Source organism: Prionailurus viverrinus, chromosome D4 (genome assembly GCF_022837055.1).
Source record: "Prionailurus viverrinus isolate Anna chromosome D4, UM_Priviv_1.0, whole genome shotgun sequence".
In the NCBI taxonomy this organism is placed as follows: Eukaryota; Metazoa; Chordata; class Mammalia; order Carnivora; family Felidae; genus Prionailurus; species Prionailurus viverrinus.
In genome coordinates this window covers 49,383,535-49,403,141 of record NC_062573.1, presented here as the reverse complement: position 1 = coordinate 49,403,141, position 19,607 = coordinate 49,383,535, and the positions used below count along the sequence as shown (strand labels likewise).

General features: G+C 37.6%; 1 protein-coding gene across 10 annotated transcripts in view; it reads right to left on the bottom strand.

Moving 5' to 3' along the window:
• The window catches only part of MPDZ (multiple PDZ domain crumbs cell polarity complex component), a 161,861-nt gene that overhangs the window by 122,451 nt on the left and 19,803 nt on the right, over window positions 1–19,607 (bottom strand). For all 10 annotated transcript variants that reach the window (XM_047830066.1, XM_047830068.1, XM_047830069.1 and 7 more), the window contains exons 2-3: window positions 10,820–10,896; window positions 7,824–7,990 (exon numbers count right to left, since the gene is read on the bottom strand). In XM_047830066.1, the coding sequence (XP_047686022.1) occupies window positions 7,824–7,990; window positions 10,820–10,835 (183 nt within the window). In that variant the 5' untranslated portion in view covers window positions 10,836–10,896. The remainder of the gene's footprint in view (window positions 1–7,823; window positions 7,991–10,819; window positions 10,897–19,607) is intronic.

The window sequence follows — 19,607 nt, the reverse complement described above, 5'->3', positions numbered from 1 at the left end:
GACATGGTTTTATCCCAAAAAGCAATAAATGGTCTCCAAACAAATCTGAAATGCACTTAATTCTACAACTCCTTTTTATGCTTGGTGAGAACAAATGGCAAGTGGAATGCAGCATACACACCACGGTCTAGGCATGTGTGTTGATGTGTATTTGCAGAATGTCTTTTCTTTATTTAAATCTCAACACTTCTGTGCTTTCTTAGCAAAAGTTCCAAGGGAAAAAAATTTAAGGAATGTAGCTTGACCAAAAGTAATATTCTTATCAAAGTATGCTAAAACTTTCTACATTAAAGGGGTGAAGGTATCAAAAATCAGTAAATTAATATATTTTAAATGCCAGGACAAATAGAAATTTAGAAATTGAAAACTCAGACGAACAACATGTTAGAATGTTTGTAGTGTTTTTTCTATCAGTCCCACTTTTCCAGAAGACAAATAAAACTGATTCACAATTCACAGTCTGCTTAGAGAAAAATAAAACAAAACCTTACAGACAAGTATAAATATATGGAAATGGGCACAGGAAGCTGATGTCACTTTGTCACATGGCCTCTCCATCCCACTATTATCCCACCTAGTTCATCTACTTTAAAATCTAGAATATTTTAGAAAGCAGAATGAAAATTCTGTTTTGTATGTAAAAGGTCCTCTGATTAAAATCTGGGGGAGAATTTAAGGGAAATGGCCAATCTTCATGAACGTGAATTTACTAAACATTAAGTGCATTTCTCTTTAGTAATGCTAATAACTGTTTTTCTAACCTATTTGTTCCTTTATGGAAGAGAACTAAGAGTTTAGGAACAGTGTAAATTAAAATAAAAAAGCACTCTGGCTTCAGGGTCAGACGGACTTACATTCTTCCTCTAAATCTAACCAAAGACTAATCGTGTGGTCCAGACTAAGCTACATCACCTGTCTCAGCCCCAATTTCCTCCTGGACACGATGGGGATAATACATACCTCACAGAGCTGAAGGACTAGTTAAATGAGACAAAGTCCACAGCAGTGGAGGGCTTCCTAAAGGCAGTGGTGGTTGTTTTGGTTATAGCTTCAGATGTAGATCAACCTCTCTTGTTCGTAAATTCCTGGGTTAAAAAACTCATTTAGGTTACACCCAGTAAATTTCACATTTTTTCCCTCTTCTCCAAAGACCATTTAACTTTGTCACAAAAACACCATACAATTAGCACCATTTGCTGTTTTAGATACACATGCATACCCAATAGCAAGATGGTGTTGCATTTTAATCCAGCACTGTATAAAAAGCTTGAACAGTGCCTTCTTGCCCAGGATAAAACAAGAATTTTAGTCCCTCAAAGGCTCTATATTTACAAACTTTTGGTTAAAGGAACAAACATTTAAAAGCTGTTATTGTACCAAAAATAAAGTATTTGAAATTCCCACAGTAAATAAACTCTATGGTAAATGTAAAAACATAAGACTCACTCCTTCTCTTTTAACTTCCCCTAGATAATGTATGGTGAAGTCTCAAGAAACAGATACTTTCCTGTTAGGCAGCTGCAATGCTGCAACGCTCTATCATGAAAGTAAAACCATTTCAGGGGTAAGAAAAATATTTTTTCATTTTCACAAGCAACACCAACTTGGAAGAATTCCATTCCATTTTTAGATAATTCCTGTTAATGGGGTCAAGGCATATTTTCTTTCTCTCTGTATTTCCTCCCCCGCCACCACCAAGTCATAACTTAACCCAGGCATTCTTGGGAGACAGCAGTTATTCCCTTTACTGATAGCAAGACTGCAGACGAATCGTCTCCATTTCAGTCTCAAATTAGAAACCGTAGAGAGAGGGGTGATGCTTTTACCATTTATGTAAGCAATAAAAAGCTGAAGAAACACAGGCATTTCTGCTCTTTTCCATGAATCCTACAAAACTGTATCTTTCTGATTACAAAATGCCCAGTTATCAAAATTCTCATCTTTCCACCAATCTAAAAAATATAATTGTAAGAAATTACCAGTGCTGCTGATGCCACTGCTTAAAAGCAACATACCTTAACAGGCTGGCCATGAACCTGAGTTAGCAGTCTTACAAATGAGTACCCACAGAATAGTAACTCCTCAGGCATGCCCCTGAATACTTGTGTTTTAGCCAACACCCCCTTACATCGGATATTTGAAAGGGATACTGTGAAATATATACTGACTACTTATTTCTCCAGATTCTCTAAAACATACCCTCTTTTAAGACAGAGCATCAGAAAAAAAAATTCATAGAATGCAGTACATTTTAGCAGAAGAGCCATCACCAAATTAGGATGGGACACTGTATTCGTAGTGTGTGCTCTTAACGTACTGCATTCTTAGAAAGATGAAAGAAGCATTTCTTTGAACAGTTTATGCATTTTACGATTGTAACTGAAGGTCTTATTTATCAAAATGTCAGTAAAAACTTTACTTTAAATTTACCTTAATTCTGTTACATGTTTTTGCTATAATTTTTAAAATGTGGAGAAACAAAATATATGATGGCTGAATATCGTATTTAAAGAAGTGTTAGAAGTTGATACAATTTTCAACTTGATCCAATGACGTTTGATACAGAATGCTGAGTGCAAAAGAGAAAAGATGATAAACACACGTACAACCCTCCCCAAAAAAGCGAAAAAAGCCCACTTAGTAAATCCTTCACAATCTGGCTCCAGAGTTTCCTCCCTTGCCAAGAGCCCACACATAGGCTACTGCCCTGAGAACATACATCTCTAGCTGATTCTGTATCAAGGTCTCAACCTCAGCATTACACATATTACAAACCCAGCAATTCTTTGTTTTAGGAAGCTGTGCTATGCGTTTGAGCAATGTTTAACAATATCCCTGATGTCTGTCCACTTACATGCCAGTAGCATGCCCCAACCACCCCCAGGTTACAATAGTCAAAAATGTCTCCACATATTGCCATACAACCCCTAGAGAGAGAGAGAATGTGAAATCACCTTCACTTGAGAACAACTCCTCTATTCCCTTGTAAACACTGTTTCCTCTACCTGAAATAATTTCCCCTATCACTGCAGAAAACTCCTACTCACTTTTCAGATCCGTCTTACATGTTCCCTCCAATGCAAAGTTTTCTTTCAAAGTCTAAGTTAATAATTCCTTCTTCTTATACCTCTCACTTTCTCATTTAGTTACATAAAATGCATGTGTGTTCTTCCCCCCTCTATATAATGAGAACCTTCATCTTATTTATTCATTGTATTTTTATCGGCTTTATTACTAAATGATTATAAGTCTTCTATAAAAGCATCCATGAGATAACCCTCCAATTGCCAAGGAAAATCTGGCTCACAGATTGATGTCTCACACTGAGCAATATATAACCCTCCAGCTCTCTCTTTATATGTATACAATTGTTATTGCTGCCTTTGCTCCTGGGAAATGGAAATTAAATAATACTCAACTTGAGTAAACCAAGGTCGTTGGAATATCTAGTTCTCTGATGTTTATATTTGGTCTTTATTTAGATTTACCTTTGAATCAATCACCCATTAGTCAATACATTTTGCCATGAGAGTTGTTCCAAATTATTTTCTGTGAATGTGAATAGGTAAAATTTAAGAACACGGAAATACAAGACAAAATTTTTATACCATGAAGACTATATTTCAAATAAAAAAGAAGGATCCAATTATTCTAATCAACATTGAACAATAATCTCCAACATGATTCTACCTGTCCAAGTATTTCAAGACATGTCATAAAGTTTCCAAAGAAAAACTTAGAAAAATCCTGGCTTCATTTTGTGTGTGTATATATACACTTTATGCATTTAGATGATATGTATATAAGCCAATACTTTTCTGGAAAAAAGGTGAAGAACAAGGAGCCTTGAAATATCAAACAACAAAAACAACAGCAAAATAACAGAATATCATACTCCAAAAAAAGCTGGAAATCATAGGCATGGAGAAACCTCCAGAATATGCTGTGCCCTGAGGCTTGTTTCCCTGTATCAACGGCATTTGTAACCTGAATTATCCACATCATTTTTTGGTCTTCGCTGCCATAGCTTAAAAAAACAAAATCGCAGCAATGCCGATTTCAAGGTACTAGTCCTAAATTTCCACTGAAAGTAATAATTTTAATTCACAGTTTTTGTACAATAACTCTGGGCAAAAAGACATTTAATTTCATGTCTATGGTCAGCTCATCATGCAAGGCAATTAATTAATCAGGAAAGCAGTATCCACCTCTACTGGACTGGAGAAACATCACAGAATAAATATGCAAATCCAACACCCTCATGGCTGACAAGTTTCTATTATTAAACTGCGAACGTGTTTATTTCCCCCACAATAGCTGGATTTCTGTCGTGAATACGCGGTGAGCCCTGCAGTGATTAGCTGTGATGACTAGGTGACAGTGAGGACACTACTTGAGAATTTGCATCTGACAGATCACTGACACACAGTCACAGCTCTTTTTCTTCCTTCTCTTCACTTAAACAGGAATCATGCAATAGGAAAAGAACTGGAGCTATTAGAGATTATTCAGGTTTAATAGCACACATCCTTTTAGCTGGCGGTTAGAACAATACACAATGTGGCAGAGTTAAACAGAGGCATCAATTATGCTCTCAGACCTGTTAATATTTTTGACAATATTTAAATAGCACATCCCTTCAGGGCATGGCTTTTTTGCCCTCTCAGTTACACACCTGTCAAGTGTTTAATTTGCCAAAGGGAAACAGTTTGATTTCTAAGGGCAGTCTTAATACTGAAGAAGCAAATTGGAAAAATTACACATTATTGAATAGAAGTAATGAGAAGGATCTGAGGGGAACAAATAGTTGGCTTAATTCAACATGGCATGTCAGCATCTGTCATTAACGCAACAATATGATCATGTTCTCCAATATGCTGCACATACCTCGGGCTTTTCAATTATTCACTCCTTTCGCTTTCTAAAAGGTAGGAGAAATGATGGTGGAGTAAAGTTGAAGGAGTCAAATTTTTTGGTAATACTAAAAAAGATGGAGACAATAACTTGTACCTGTTGTGCACATAAAACTATACATCTAAAACATAATGCAGGTGGAAGATGATAAGTAAAAGCTAGCCAGCAGTCAGACTGGTATAGCTACTGGTTTAAAAGCACAAATTTAACCCCTAGGTTCATTAATATTAAAAAACAATTATTTATAAATTAGCAGTGGGTAAACTACATAGAAAATTTAATTCTAGCATGATGAAGCCTATAATATTTATGTTTAAACTTTAAAATGGAAAACAATACAAGGTTTTAAAATTTACTCTACTCATGTAAGAAAAACACTGGTTCCACAAACACATGAAATTGAGTTAGTCAGAATGAAGAATGAAGTGAGGAGCCACAAAAACTGTGAGAGAAATCAATGGTATTTGCCAAAATTAAACTCTTGACTTACAGGGGCCAAGTTTCTACCCTACCCTTGCGGGGAAAAAAAGATGTGAGACAGGCCGCAGAATAAAAACAAAGGGAGAAGACTGTACCTCGGGAGCCAAGAAAACCGAGTTCTAGTTCTGGCTCTGCCCTTACAAGCAAGTAACTACACCTCACTAAGTAGTTGAAATAAGCAGGGTATGGGCCAGTTCGTTTCCTGGGTCCCTTTCAGTATTTGAAGAGACCACCTAGCCAAAAGTCCAAAGGCACGTGAGACATGCCCATAGAATTTCCAAACCTCACAACGTACTGAGTCTTGAAATATATCCACATCTATCACTAATGAACAAGATCACACTCTCTTTAGTCGCAGACTGTCTGGCTTGATAATATTTTGCTCGAGGGTTTCCAGGGAGATTTCCGCTGAATCACGCGGGACCCAAAGTTTTGGAGCCCGTATCCAACTTCTATTTGGAGATGGTAGAACAGGGTCAAGAAGCAGAGCCATTTCTGCCCTCCTTTTGGAGCTAGCAGGGATATTTCCAGTTATCTCACTGGATTAGTGGTATTTCCTAACATACTAGTACTTTTTGTTTCAACATTTCCTCTCATTCTATTCATATTTTCATATAATATAATAGGGGGAGAAGATACCTGTTCAACTTCTTCACTGTCTCTGAAAAACCAGATAATCGTCCTCATCATAATTACACTTCTATTCAGGACACTGATCTCTCTAAACTCTTGCCCATTCATTCTGAAATGGAGTATCTAAAACCAATCTTTACAATAACTTGCAAAAAAAAAAAAAGAACTACATATAATAAAACACACCTTTTTCTTAAATCATGATCATGACTTTTAAAATCACTAAGCAGACATTCACTAGAGAAGACTATTTTTTAAAATTCTTTCTTTCTTTCTTTTCTTTCCTTCTGCTACCAAAATATCTAGATTAAGAAGTGATGTGACATTAAATAAATTCCTTCCCTATTGCTACTATTTGTTCTTTTTGCATCTGGCACATTTGTTTTTAGCTAGAGCTATTCTTTCACTGAATTATGAAACTAGTCTCCAAATTTCATTTTTAACCTTTGAATAAAAGGTAAAATATCCGTTAGCAATCCATCCATAGTAATTCAATTAATGCTAAAACCATCAGAATGAAAATTAACTTAGGTTGAAAGCATGAGGAGATTGACTTGAAACGATGTAAGGATAAAAACCATTTTAAATTTTTTTTTTCAACGTTTATTTATTTTTGGGACAGAGAGAGACAGAGCATGAACGGGGGAGGGACAGAGAGAGAGGGAGACACAGAATCGGAAACAGGCTCCAGGCTCTGAGCCATCAGCCCAGAGCCCGACGCGGGGCTCGAACTCCCGGACCGCGAGATCGTGACCTGGCTGAAGTCAGACGCTGAACCGACTGCGCCACCCAGGCGCCCCAACTTCTCAGGTTTTTTAACAAAATGTTTTTAAAATGGTTTTTATCCGGGGGCGCCTGGGTGGCGCAGTCGGTTCAGCGTCCGACTTCAGCCAGGTCACGATCTCGCGGTCCGGGAGTTCGAGCCCCGCGTCGGGCTCTGGGCTGATGGCTCAGAGCCTGGAGCCTGTTTCCGATTCTGTGTCTCCTTCTCTCTCTGTCCCTCCCCCGTTCATGCTCTGTCTCTCTCTGTCCCAAAAATAAATAAACGTTGAAAAAAAATAAATTAATTAAAAAAAAAAACAAAAAACCCTGAGAAGTAATTATTAAATTAGGTTTAAAGAACATCTAACTTGAGTGCCCATTCTGTCATTGCAATGTTTCGATTTTAATATAAATGCTAGGAAATTTTAAAGCTCTTAATTTTTACAGAAAAAAAACAGTGTTACATTTAGAAGTTCTAATGTTTATCACCATCTGATGCTGTCATTGAAGCAATTGCTACTTACACTCTTATAAGAAGTGAGAATTGCAATTCCTCTAACTGATGACAATGTAATTATTTCTTTTACTGTCAAAATAGAGGTGATTTCCCTTCCTCACACACATGATTACACATGCAAATCCAGGCTTATCTGAAATCTCATAAGCGTGCTGAATGTCTGAATCTGAAGACACAGGATCAGGTGAACAAAATGTCTTAATGGGAAGGGAAACCAAGTCTATGGCCATCTACCCTACACTTATTTTTATCATCCCCTTCTCCTGTAAGGACTCACACTTCAGCATCCACACAGCTTTCAACACAATGTCATATCATCTACAATATACAGCAACAACCATTACAAAAATAACTAGGGGGGGTGAAAAGTCACAGTGAATCTGAATGTCTCATTTGGAGGTTTAAATGACTTCATTAACTATTCATTAACACATTCAAAAATCAGCTTTTTAGAAAAACCCAAGACTTTCACGAGATCCTTGCCATGAATGCCTGTTTCAGGAGCATCGTGTCTTACCTGGTCTTTCAGCTGCTGTACTGAAGTCTGAAGGTTCAGAATCTGACTGAAGAGCGGGCTCTGCAAGACTGACTTTAAAAGGCTTAGTTTGTCTTCATTCGCTACATCCCCACGTTCTCGCAGCTTGGCTTGTAAACGCTCTGCGGCCTGCAGGGCCCGATTTTTGTCTAAATCAAAGGGCAGCAGGTCATTAACAAGATTCGAAAGACACACATCAAACCATGCTTACAGAAATCCTAACACTACTCCTTTCAAGAGCATAAAATTGACTCAGCACAAAAGGGACTATAATATGTCCCTATAAATGTATCCTTCAAACCTTCAAGTCTCTGGTAAGACAGTCTGTGTGAAAGCAGAAAACTGGGTATAGTGTATGCTCCATGCAACTACTTGTAAACTATGGAAACCAATTCAGATGAAGTACAGTTGAATTCCAGTGCCAACCGTCAGCTCTTATACAAACTACTGGAAACTAACCACTTTGTGATCTGGCAAATGCTGGTGTTATTACTTTTTAAAAGACATTATTTACATTCAAGAAAAATTAGAAATATAACCAATAAGTGGATGCAGACAATGTCACTGATGAGCAAAACATCCAAAATATGACAGTCTCATATATTAAGGAACAAATATTCTATACTTGAGAATTTACTTGAAAATATATCACAACAATGTATAACCCTTCAAAAACACTACTTTTTTAAATGTTTTTATTTATTTTTGAGAGAGAGAGAAAGTCACAGAATGTGAGCAGGAGATGGTCACAGAGAGAGAGAGGGAGACACAGAATCCGAAGCAGGCTCCAGGTTCTAAGCTACCAGCACAGAGCCCAATGTGGGACTTGAACTCACCAACAGCAAGATCAGATGTGAGCCGAAGTCACACTTAACCGACTGAGCCACCCAGGTACCCCTAAAAACACTACTTTTTAATCCTTTAAATGTCTTTCCCTAAAATTAAATAGCATATTCATATAGGCATCAAGGCAAAATAATTCAAATATTTATCGATCACCCTATGTATCAGGCATAAAGTTGCAAAATAAGTATTTTGAATCAGTGTATCCCTAGTAACCCTACCTACCGGCCCTAATCCCTACCATTTTACATGCATGCTACTACCAGATGGTGAGTTTCTATGACAAATAACAGTTAAAAACATCTCCCTTAGGACGCCTGGGAGGCTCAGTTGATTAAGCGTCCAGCTCTTGGTTTCAGATCAGGTCACTATCTCACTGTTCATGAGATTGAGCCCTGCATCAAGCCCTGACAGTGCAGAGCCTGCTTGGGATTCTCTTTCTCCTTCTTTCTGCCCCTCCCCCACGCAAGCACACTTGCTCTGTCTCTCAAAATAAATAAATAAACATTTAAAAAACAAAAAATCAAAACATCTCCCTAAAACTATCTCTCTCTCACAAATGAACCCAAATTTGTTTTAAAGGAATAGAGACTACTCAAATATATGTTCTAATGGATTCATCATGGTAATAAGTGTACCTATTAACATTCATTTGCTGTATTATAGTAATCAAAGAGTGTGATCACCACAGACACTTTCTATAGCATCAAATGTGGGATTACACAGAAATGGGGAAATTAAGGCATGAATTATTATTGACCATGAGGTCACACACATACTCAAATTTAAACAAACAGGATTTACTCTTACACATAATTTTACAAGGCATAATAAAGACAGGATAATTTTATTCTAGGCTTATTTCCCATGGGATCTCAGAATACAAATCTAGTATTAATTTCCATGTCAATTCTCAGAAAGTGTACAGATCAGTAATAACTTACAAAATAAAGATTGGAAGGGGACAGCTTAAATAATTCTGTATTTCCCCTTTGCTATCCACTTTTTTTATGAGAGACTCTGCTTTGTGGACTAGTAGTCTTTATGGTGTGTGACTTTACCACAAAATGAGATGAGGGAAATACACGCCCATGCATTTTCATCACTGGCACAGCACATTACGAACAAAAGTCATAGTCATGATCCCATCTATCACAAAGACAACTCCTTCTCCTTTCCCTGCTACCTACTCTCATCCTACTCCCCAAACCATGCAGGTATCAAGGCACCAGCCACAGTCATAAAGGCACCAGGGTGAAATTCAGATACCTTCCGATAATCATACCCAAAGACTTCCCTGGAAAATATGAGGCACTGGGCCATCAGACAAGGGATGGGTATACCTGATATACCTCAAACAATTTCTACAAACTAGCTTCTGTAAAACTAAAGAGCAGTGAAAAATAGACTAACACATGAATTTGGATATTTCAACCTAAATTATCTCATGCAGAAATTAAACTGCCTTAAACTGTCACTAAATGTTTGTTACCGTTATTGTTCATCATCAACTTAAAAGCAAAGCTCAGTAGTATTTCAACTGCCACAAAGCAGGCATTGAGCTTCTTTCAATATTAAAAATACTGTTAAACTTTCTGGTGCTACCCATACACAACCATTAACCAGAAGTGGGTCTACAAATCAACTAGGTTTACATTAAACTACGGTTTCATTAAATTTCTCATAATTGGTAGAACGTTTCATATGGCTTTATCTTTTGCCTGAAAATGAGGTATTTTTATAACACTTCAGATTAAATCATCCAAATACAGAAACACATTACCCTGGTATAATTCTAGTGGATACAAACTTGTAAAAACTTTAAGTCAAAATTCTGCTATGTAGAAAAACCATTTCAAAGATCCCAATGGAAAAAGGTTTGATTTTTATAAAAATAAGAAAGAATAGGGGCACCTGGGTGGCTCAATCAGTCAAGTGTCCCACTTGAACTCAGGTCATGATCTCACGGTTTGTGAGTTTGAGCCCCACGTCAGGCTCTGTGCTGATAGCTCAGAGCCTGGAGCCTGCTTTGAATTCTGTGTCTCCCTCTCTCCCTGCCCCTCCCCCATTCACGCTCTGTCTCTCTCTAGAGAATAAACATTAAAAAAATAAGAAGAAGAAAGAATAGGTCTTACCTATAGTTTCTAACATGTTTTTCCAAATTTCAGCGTTCTTCTCTACAATGATTTTAAACAGCAACTAAAACAGAACTCTGGGGAGAAAAAATAAAATGGAATGGTTATGTTTTATCACAACTTAACTATATACTTTAAAAAGTACTTGATGCTACTATAATTCCTTTGATCGTTAAAATCTTGTTGATTTAACTTAAGATAGTTTTCTATGTAGGAAAAAGTAATCATTTTTGGACTTACTCAAAATTACAGTTGCAGGTAACACTAGCATAGTAAAGTAAAAGGCATACAATCTGTTTTAAATAGGGTGATAGATGTACCCAAAATATTTTAATTTAATGTTTATTTATTTTATTTTGTTTAATGTTTATTTATTTTTGAGAGAGAGAGAGAGACAGAATGAAAGTGGGTTGGGGCAGAGAGAGAGGGAGGCACAGAATCCAAAGCAGGCTCCAGGCTCCAAGCTGTCAGCACAGAGCCTGACGCGGAGCTCGAACTCACGAGCTGTGAGATCATGACCTGAGCCGAAGTCGGTTGCTCAACAGACTGAGCCACCCAGGTGCCCCTATTTATTTTGGAGGGGGGCAGAGAGAGAGAGAGAGACACACATAGAATCCAAGAGCAGGCTCCAGACCCCAAGCTGCCAGCACAGAGCTACGGGCACAGAGCCTGACACAGGGCCCTAACCCACAGTCTGTGAGATCATGACCTCAGCCAAAGTCGGACACCTAACCAACTGACCCACACAGGCGCCCCCAAAATATTTCTTTAAGAACGTCTCAACACAGCCCACTATAATCTTGGATTCACTTACAGATTCTCACCCACAGAGTAAGGACATACTTGGCTTGGCACGGGAAATTCTGTGGGGAAGAACATTAAAACTTAAAAAGCATAAGATGTGATATTGCCCTTGACTACTCATAGTCTTAACTGGGGAGACAATATACACATACCAATTAGAAATGAACTATGACACTCAAAGAGTATGTGAACCACGGGGAGCTAATACAGTAAATCATGAATGAAATGCTGAATAAAAGAGATCACAGTGTTAAATGGAAGAAGGGTTTTCAAAGGTTTTCAAAATACCCTCCTGATTATAATATTCTCTTCTCCCTCAATCAAAATAAACCTTCTCGACTCCTTCAACTCACACAGACTCATCTTTCTCTGAAAATACTTACCTAGATTCTTTAAAGTATCAGCTACAGATTTCCAATGACAATGTCCATATCACTAACCACATCTACTGTTTGCTAGCCACATCTCCTCCAACAATTTATAAATCTTCTCCTTAGTCACACCTATCCTCTGCCTTGCAGAAAACCCTCAGCCACTCCTTCAAGGGAGAAAAAAAAAATCTACAACCCGACTTCCTCACTTTTGGAAGATGAAACAGGATTTGTCTGAGAAGGAACAAGCCATCCCTGTTGTCTCTTTAACAGAAAATGCACCCGGAAAAAACGAAGTATGTGACGTACGTGAGCAGACATATAGACCACCAACGCTTGTAATTAGCTCTGTGTGATAACAGGGAACAGTTCTTATCGACTCTCCTTGCCCCAATTTAGAATACACTATTTAAACCACCAATTCCATTTCCAATAGTCAAATAGCTCAACTACTAGCACTTGTTTTATAAAATGCCCTGGTGTCAAATGAGAACACCAGCTCTAACGTGGAATTGAACCCTAAATCACAGTACAGGCCTGTGCCAGGGGCCCATCATCCAAACCTCCGTTTCCTAGAAAACTTAATCAGTGGGTATGGTGTGATAAATGAGATAAATAAGGTATACAAATTTCCAAGAGTATAACTCATAACTATAAAATATATATTCAGGAACAAGGCTGAGCCCATACAGGTGAGCATTTATGCACTGCATGGTTTCATGGGGAAAAATACAGGGAGATCTCTAAAATAAGCTCATCGTATTTTTATTCTAACTTACAAGGACACTTCATACAATAGCATACTATTAGGTCCACCCTCAAAAGCTTACCAACTTCTGACAATTAACAAATAAAAGTAAAGATACCCCAATAAAAAGAAGGTCTATAATTGATATATGTCCAGGAGGAAGCATGATAGTAATGAAACTGCATGAACTGGGGAGTCTGATAACCTGAATTAATATTTCAGCTTGACCATTTACCAGCTATAGGTCCTTGTTAAGTCACTTATCTATCTTTACTGAACTAGAAAACTCTAACCGCAAATGAGTGATACTCAAAGTTTTGAAAGGAAAAAACTATATACACGAGTCTTTGGTATGCACGATAAAGTTAGCTCTATCTTCTTCCCCCTTTGAAAAATTAACTCTGAAAGACAGGCAGTATTGATGACGTGGAACGGGTGGTAGCCTATGGATTTACAGACCCAGTGATCTATGAGGAGTCTACAGAGAAAGTACAGAGTAAGCAGTTCCCTACTGAGAAAAACACTGCCATTCCAAAGTTGAACCTCAAGTCAGTTATGTGGAAAGAGAATTACTTTCTTTTCCCCAGAGCAACTCTTATCATAAAGGATTAAAAAGAAGAAGAAGAAGAAGAAGAAGAAGAAGAAGAAGAAGAAGAGAAAGAAAGAAAGAGGACAAAAAAAGCTCAATTCAGCTGCAAGTCACTGACATTGGCTCCCAGAGGAGAGCTCCATTCCTCTGGATTTCAGAGATAAAAAATGAGTTCCATGGTTTTTCTTCTCTGATGTCCCTAAAATAAATATGTGGCTTTTTTGAGGTTTTCTAGTTTTTACAATTAGTAGCCATGACAGAGACAAGAGGTTAAAAAAAAATTGCTCCTTTCTATGACCTATACTTCATCCCCAGGATTCAGCTCTAAGTATAAAAAAACTCATCTGTAACCACAACTTTCCATCAAACTGCATGGATTTTCCTTCTCACCTCACCATCAATCCTCCCCCTTCACCTATCTCACCACCATGTGGAAACAAAGGGGTACCTGGGTGATAACAGTGGGTCATGGCCCATGGGTAAGATGTAAAGTAGATCCAATACATGTCAGAAGATACCAAATTCTTGGGGTTTTTCTGGACAATTCAGGCTAGGAGTGAGGATGATGGATCAGAGGGGCAGTAAAGAGAGGAAATGAGATGTGGATACGGTAACAAGTAGGTGACTCCAATGCTGGGGCGGAAGCAGTGGTGAAAACAGCAAACATACATAACAACTACCACATCCTGGGCACCGTTCGGAACATGTCATCCAACTAACCCGTTTAATCTTCACACTATCCATTCGCTTTACAAAGAGGAAACTGAGGAAGTGGAAGAGTAAGTAACTTGCGCGGGGTCATACCATGGGTACATCACAGAGCCAGAGGTGAACCCAGGCAGCTTGGCTCCAGAGCCAATTAACAATTTAACTTCTACAATATGGTCCTCTTGTTAAGAGGAAGATCACTTTACCATCCTCTTCCTCTTTCCAAGTTCAAAACTATGTTGACTTTGCCCTACACAATGAGAAACCAAAGGAAAAAACAGAGGCCCAAACTGCATGGAGTCTGAAATGGACTGGGGTAGATAATGCAACCAACAATCCAAGCAAAGGTTTGAGTAACTCAGAATGAAGCACTTTGGAAACTACGGGTGGGTACATGAAAGAAAGATCAGTAATATTCACCATTTATATTATGTCCATGTATGTTTAAAAAAATCACTTTTAAAACCCAAGGTTTCAAGAAAAATCTCCAAGAAAAAATAAGCCTCCTTACATCAATATTCGACATACATTAAAAAACATGGCTGTTATATTTCAAGGTGCTAAATCCCTCAGCACAATGAAAATATGCATTTTTTAACAGTGTCAAAAACATACCTACCGTACACTAGTCCCTCTAGTTACTGCCCATATAATTGAACCACTATTTGGTTACAACCGATCCTGTTTCAGTAGCCATGACACTTAGAACTACAAGACACACCCATAAAAGGCTCAATGAATTCAGCACCTATGAAGCTCTACAGTGCTGGGCAAGGGCAGTCTGCACACATTACATCACGGGAGCAGGGACACTGACCCTCATGCTCTCCACAATATCTTCCACTGCCTTGCATATATCCGCTCCATCTTCCAGATAAGACAACAGAGGGAGGGAGAGACTCAGGTCTGACTCAAGGTCACAAAGCCACTAAGCAAAGAATCCAGATTTGAATCCAACTCTGCCTGATTTCAAAGCCCACATTCACTCTTTCACACAGCCCCATATTTTCCATATTGTACTGCAAAGATCACGTGGAGGAAATGCACAGTTAGATAAAAAGACTGTGCAAAAATCGAGACCATACTGTGCATATTTTCAGACCACAGTGCTATGAACCTCGAAATCAACCACAAGAAAAAATTTGGAAAGATAACAAATACTTGGAGACTGAAGAACATCCTACTAAAGAAATAATGGGCTAACCAAGAAGTTAAAGAGGAAATTAAAAAGTATATGGAAGCCAATGAAAATGATAACACCACAACCCAAAACCTCTGGGATGCAGCAAAGGCGGTCATAAGCGGAAAGAATAGCAATCCAGGCCTTCCTAAAGAAGGAACAGAGCTCTCATACACAACCTAACTTTATGCCTTAAAGAGCTGGATAAAGAACAGCAAATAAAACCCCAAACCACCAGAAGACAGGAAACAATAAAGATCAGAGCAGAAACTAATGCTCTCGAAACCAAAAAAACAGTAGAACAGATCAATGAAACCAGAAGCTGGTTCTTCAAAAGAATTAACAAAATTGATAAACCACTAGCCAGTTTGATCAAAAAGAAAAAGGAAAGGACCTAAATAAATAAAATCAAGAATGAAAGAGGAGAGATCACAACCAACACAGCAGAAATAAAAACAATAATAAGAGAATATTATAAGCAATTCTATGCCAGTAAAACGGGCAATCTGGAAGTAATGGACAAATTCCTAGAAACATATACACTACCAAAACTGAAACAGGAAGAAATAGAAAATTTGAACAGACCCATAACCAGTAAGGAAATGGAATTAGTAATCAAAAATCTCCCAAAAAACAAGAGTCCAGGGACAGATGGCTTTCCAGGGGAATTCTACCAAACATTTAAGGAAGAGTTAACACATATTCTCTTGAAGCTGTTCCAAAAAATAGAAAGGGAAGGAAAACTTCCAAACTTCTTCTATGAAGCCAGCATTACCTTGATTCCAAAACCAGACAGAGACCCACTAAGAAGGAGAACTATAGAACAATTTCCTTGATGAACATGGATGCAAAAATCCTCAACAAGATATTAGCCAACCAGCTCCAACAATACATTAAAAAAAATAATATTATTCACCATGACCAAGTGGAATTTATACCTGGGATGCAGAGCTGAGTCAACATCCACAAAACAATTAATCAGACAACAAAAAGAAATAAAAGGTATCCAAATAAGCCAGGAGGAGGTTAAACTTTCACTCTTCGCAGATGACATGATACTCTACGTGGAAAACCCAAAAGATTCCAACAAAAAAACTGCTAGAATTGATTCATGAATTCAGCAAAGTTGTAGGACAGAAAACCAACGCACAAAAATCAGTTGCATTCCTATACACCAACAATGCAGCAACAGAAAGAGAAATTAAGGAATCGATCCCATTTACAGTTACACAAAAAACCATAAAATACTTAGGAATAAATCTAACCAAAGAGGTGAAAAATCTATAAACTGAAAACTATAGAAAGCTTATGAAAGAAGTTGAAGAACACACCAAAAAAAAGAAAAAGATTCCATGCTCCTGGATAGGAAGAACAAATATTGTTAAAATGTCGATACTACCCAAAGCAATCTACATATTCAATGCAATCCCTATCAAAATAACACCAGCATTCCTCACAGAGCTAGAAGAAATAATCCTAAAATTTGTATGGAACCAGAAAAGACCCCGAAGAACAAAAGCAATCTTGAAAAAGAAAACCAAAGCAGGAGGCATCACAATCCCAGACTTCAAGCTATACTACAAAGCTGTAATCATCAAGATAGTATGGTACTGGCACAAAAACAGACACTCAGATCAATGGAACACAATAGAGAACCCAGAAATGGACCCACAAATGTATAGGCAACTAATCTTTGACAAAGCAGGAAAAGAATATCCAATGGAATAAAGATGGTCTCTTCAGCAAGTGGTGCTGGAAAAACTGGACAGCAACATGCAGAAAAATGAACCTGGACCACTTTCTTACACCATACACAAAAATAAACTCAAAGTGGATGAAAGACCTAAATGTAAGACAGGAAGCCATCAAAATCCTCGAGGAGAAAGTAGGCAAGAACCTCTCTGATCTTGGCCGCAGCACCTTCTTACTCAACATGTCTCCAGAGGCAAGGGAAACAAAAGCAAAAATGAACTCCTGGGACCTCATCAAAATAAAAAGCTTCTGCACAGCGAAGGAAACAATCAGCAAAACTAAAAGGCAACTGACAGAATGGGAGAAGATATTTGCAAATGACGTATCAGATATAGGGTTAGTATACAAAATCTATAAAGAACTTATCAAACTCAACACCCAAGAAAACAAATAATCCAGTGAAGAAATGGGCAAAGGACATGAATAAACACTTCTCCAAAGAAGACATCCAGATGGCCAACGGACACATGAAAAAATGCTCAACATCACTCATCATCAAGGAAACACAAATCAAAACCACAATGAGATACCACCTCACACCTGTCAGAATGGCTAACATTAACAACTCAGGCAACAACAGATGTTGGCGAGGATGCGGAGAAAGAGGATCTCTTTTGCACGGCTGGTGGGAATGCAAACTGGTGCAGGCACTCTGGAAAACAGTATGAAGGTAACTCAAAAAACTAAAAATAGAACTACCCTACCACCCAGCAGTTGTACTACTAGGCATTTATCCAAGGAACACAGGTGTGCTGTTTTGAAGGGACACATGCATCCCATTGTTTATAGCAGCACTATCAACAATAGCCAAAGTATGGAAAGAGCCCAAATGTCCATCGATGGATGAATGGATAAAGATGTGTCATATATGTGTATCACACACACACGCACGCACACGCATGCCCACACAAAATGGAGTATTACTCGGCAATCAAAAAGAATGAAATCTTGCCATTTGCAACTACGTGGATGGAACCAGAGGGTATTATGCTAAGTGAAATTAGTCACAGAAAGACAAATATCATATGATTTCACTCATATGAGGACTTTAAGAGACAAAACAGATGAACATAAGGGAAGGAAAACAAAAATAATATAAAAACAGGGAGGGGGACAAAGCATTAGAGACTTATAAATAGGGAGAACAAACAGAGGGTTACTGGAGAGGGATGGGCTAAATGGGTAAGGGGCATTAAGGAATCTACTCCTGAAATCGTTGTCGCACTATATGCTAACTAATTTGGATGTAAATTTAAAAAAAATAAAATTAAAAAAAAGACTGTGCAAGACAATGTATTAAGTTGTTAGTATTTGTATAAAAGGGGAGGGAAATGTTTATGTAAATAAAATTAATATATACATGTTTACAAAAGCACAGAATATTTCTGCAAGTTTTCCAAAGACACTAATAGTGGGATGAGGGACTAAGGGACACCGAGAAACTTATTTTGCACTGCATTTCTTTGGGGCTTTTAAAATTTTATATCAATATTAAGGTTGCCAGATTTAGCAAGTAAAAATACAGAATGCAAAAAAATTCAAATAAATTTCAAATTCAAATAAATTTGAATTTCAGATAAATAAAATAAATAATTTTTCAGTATAAGCATATCCTGTGCTATACTTGGCACATACAACTAAAAAATTTTTTGATTATCTAAAATTCATATTTCTAGTTAGACATCCATTTTATCTGGCAATCCCACTTATACATATATTTCCTTAGGGGGAAAATCAAGTTTTGAAAATCATTTTTACTTTAAGGCCTTTATGCTTTTTGCATAAATCTCTTTACAAATCTCTAAAGATTTGAGCTGGACCCAATGACTGTGCAACAACTAGTAGATAATACTAGTTTCAGCAAGGGATAAAAATCAGATCAAATTTGGTTTTACTTAGAAATAGGACCTGATTAATTGACTAATCATTTTATTTTTCAAGAAGTTGCACTGGTAATGTGTGGGCACAGATTGTATGCAGTAAAGAATCAGTGCTTCAGGCATAAAATAGATCTTTCTGTCCAATGCAGATTATATGGCAACTCACAAGTGAAAATAAGCTTCTGGCTAAAAATAACCCAGAAACTGTCCTAAACGCATAAAATTTTCTAGTTATCTTAAACAATTCAACCGTGAAAGGGGTAAAACTTTATTTTTTATGTTTTGCTTTTAATCCCAGTTAGTTAACATACAGTATATTAATTTCAAGTATACAATATAGAGATTCAATAATTCCATACATCACCCTGTGCTCATCATGACAAGTGCACTCTTCATTCCTCATCACCTGTTTAACCCATCCCCCCCTCCCACTCCCCTCTGGTTAATCATCCATTTGTTCTCTAGAAGAGTATGTTCCTTGATTTGTCTTTTTTTCCCTTTGCTCATTTGTTCTGTTTCTTAAATTCCACATGAGTGAAACTATATGGTATTTCTCTTTCTCTTATTTCCCTTAGCATTATACTCTCTAGCTCCATCCATGTCATTGCAAATAGCAAGATTTCATTGCCTTATGGCTGAATAATATCCCAGTGTGTGTGTGTGTCTGTGTGTGTGTGTGCGCGCGCGCACGTGTGTGTGTGTCTCACACCTTCTTTATCCATTCATCAATCCATGGACAGTTGGACAGCTTCCATA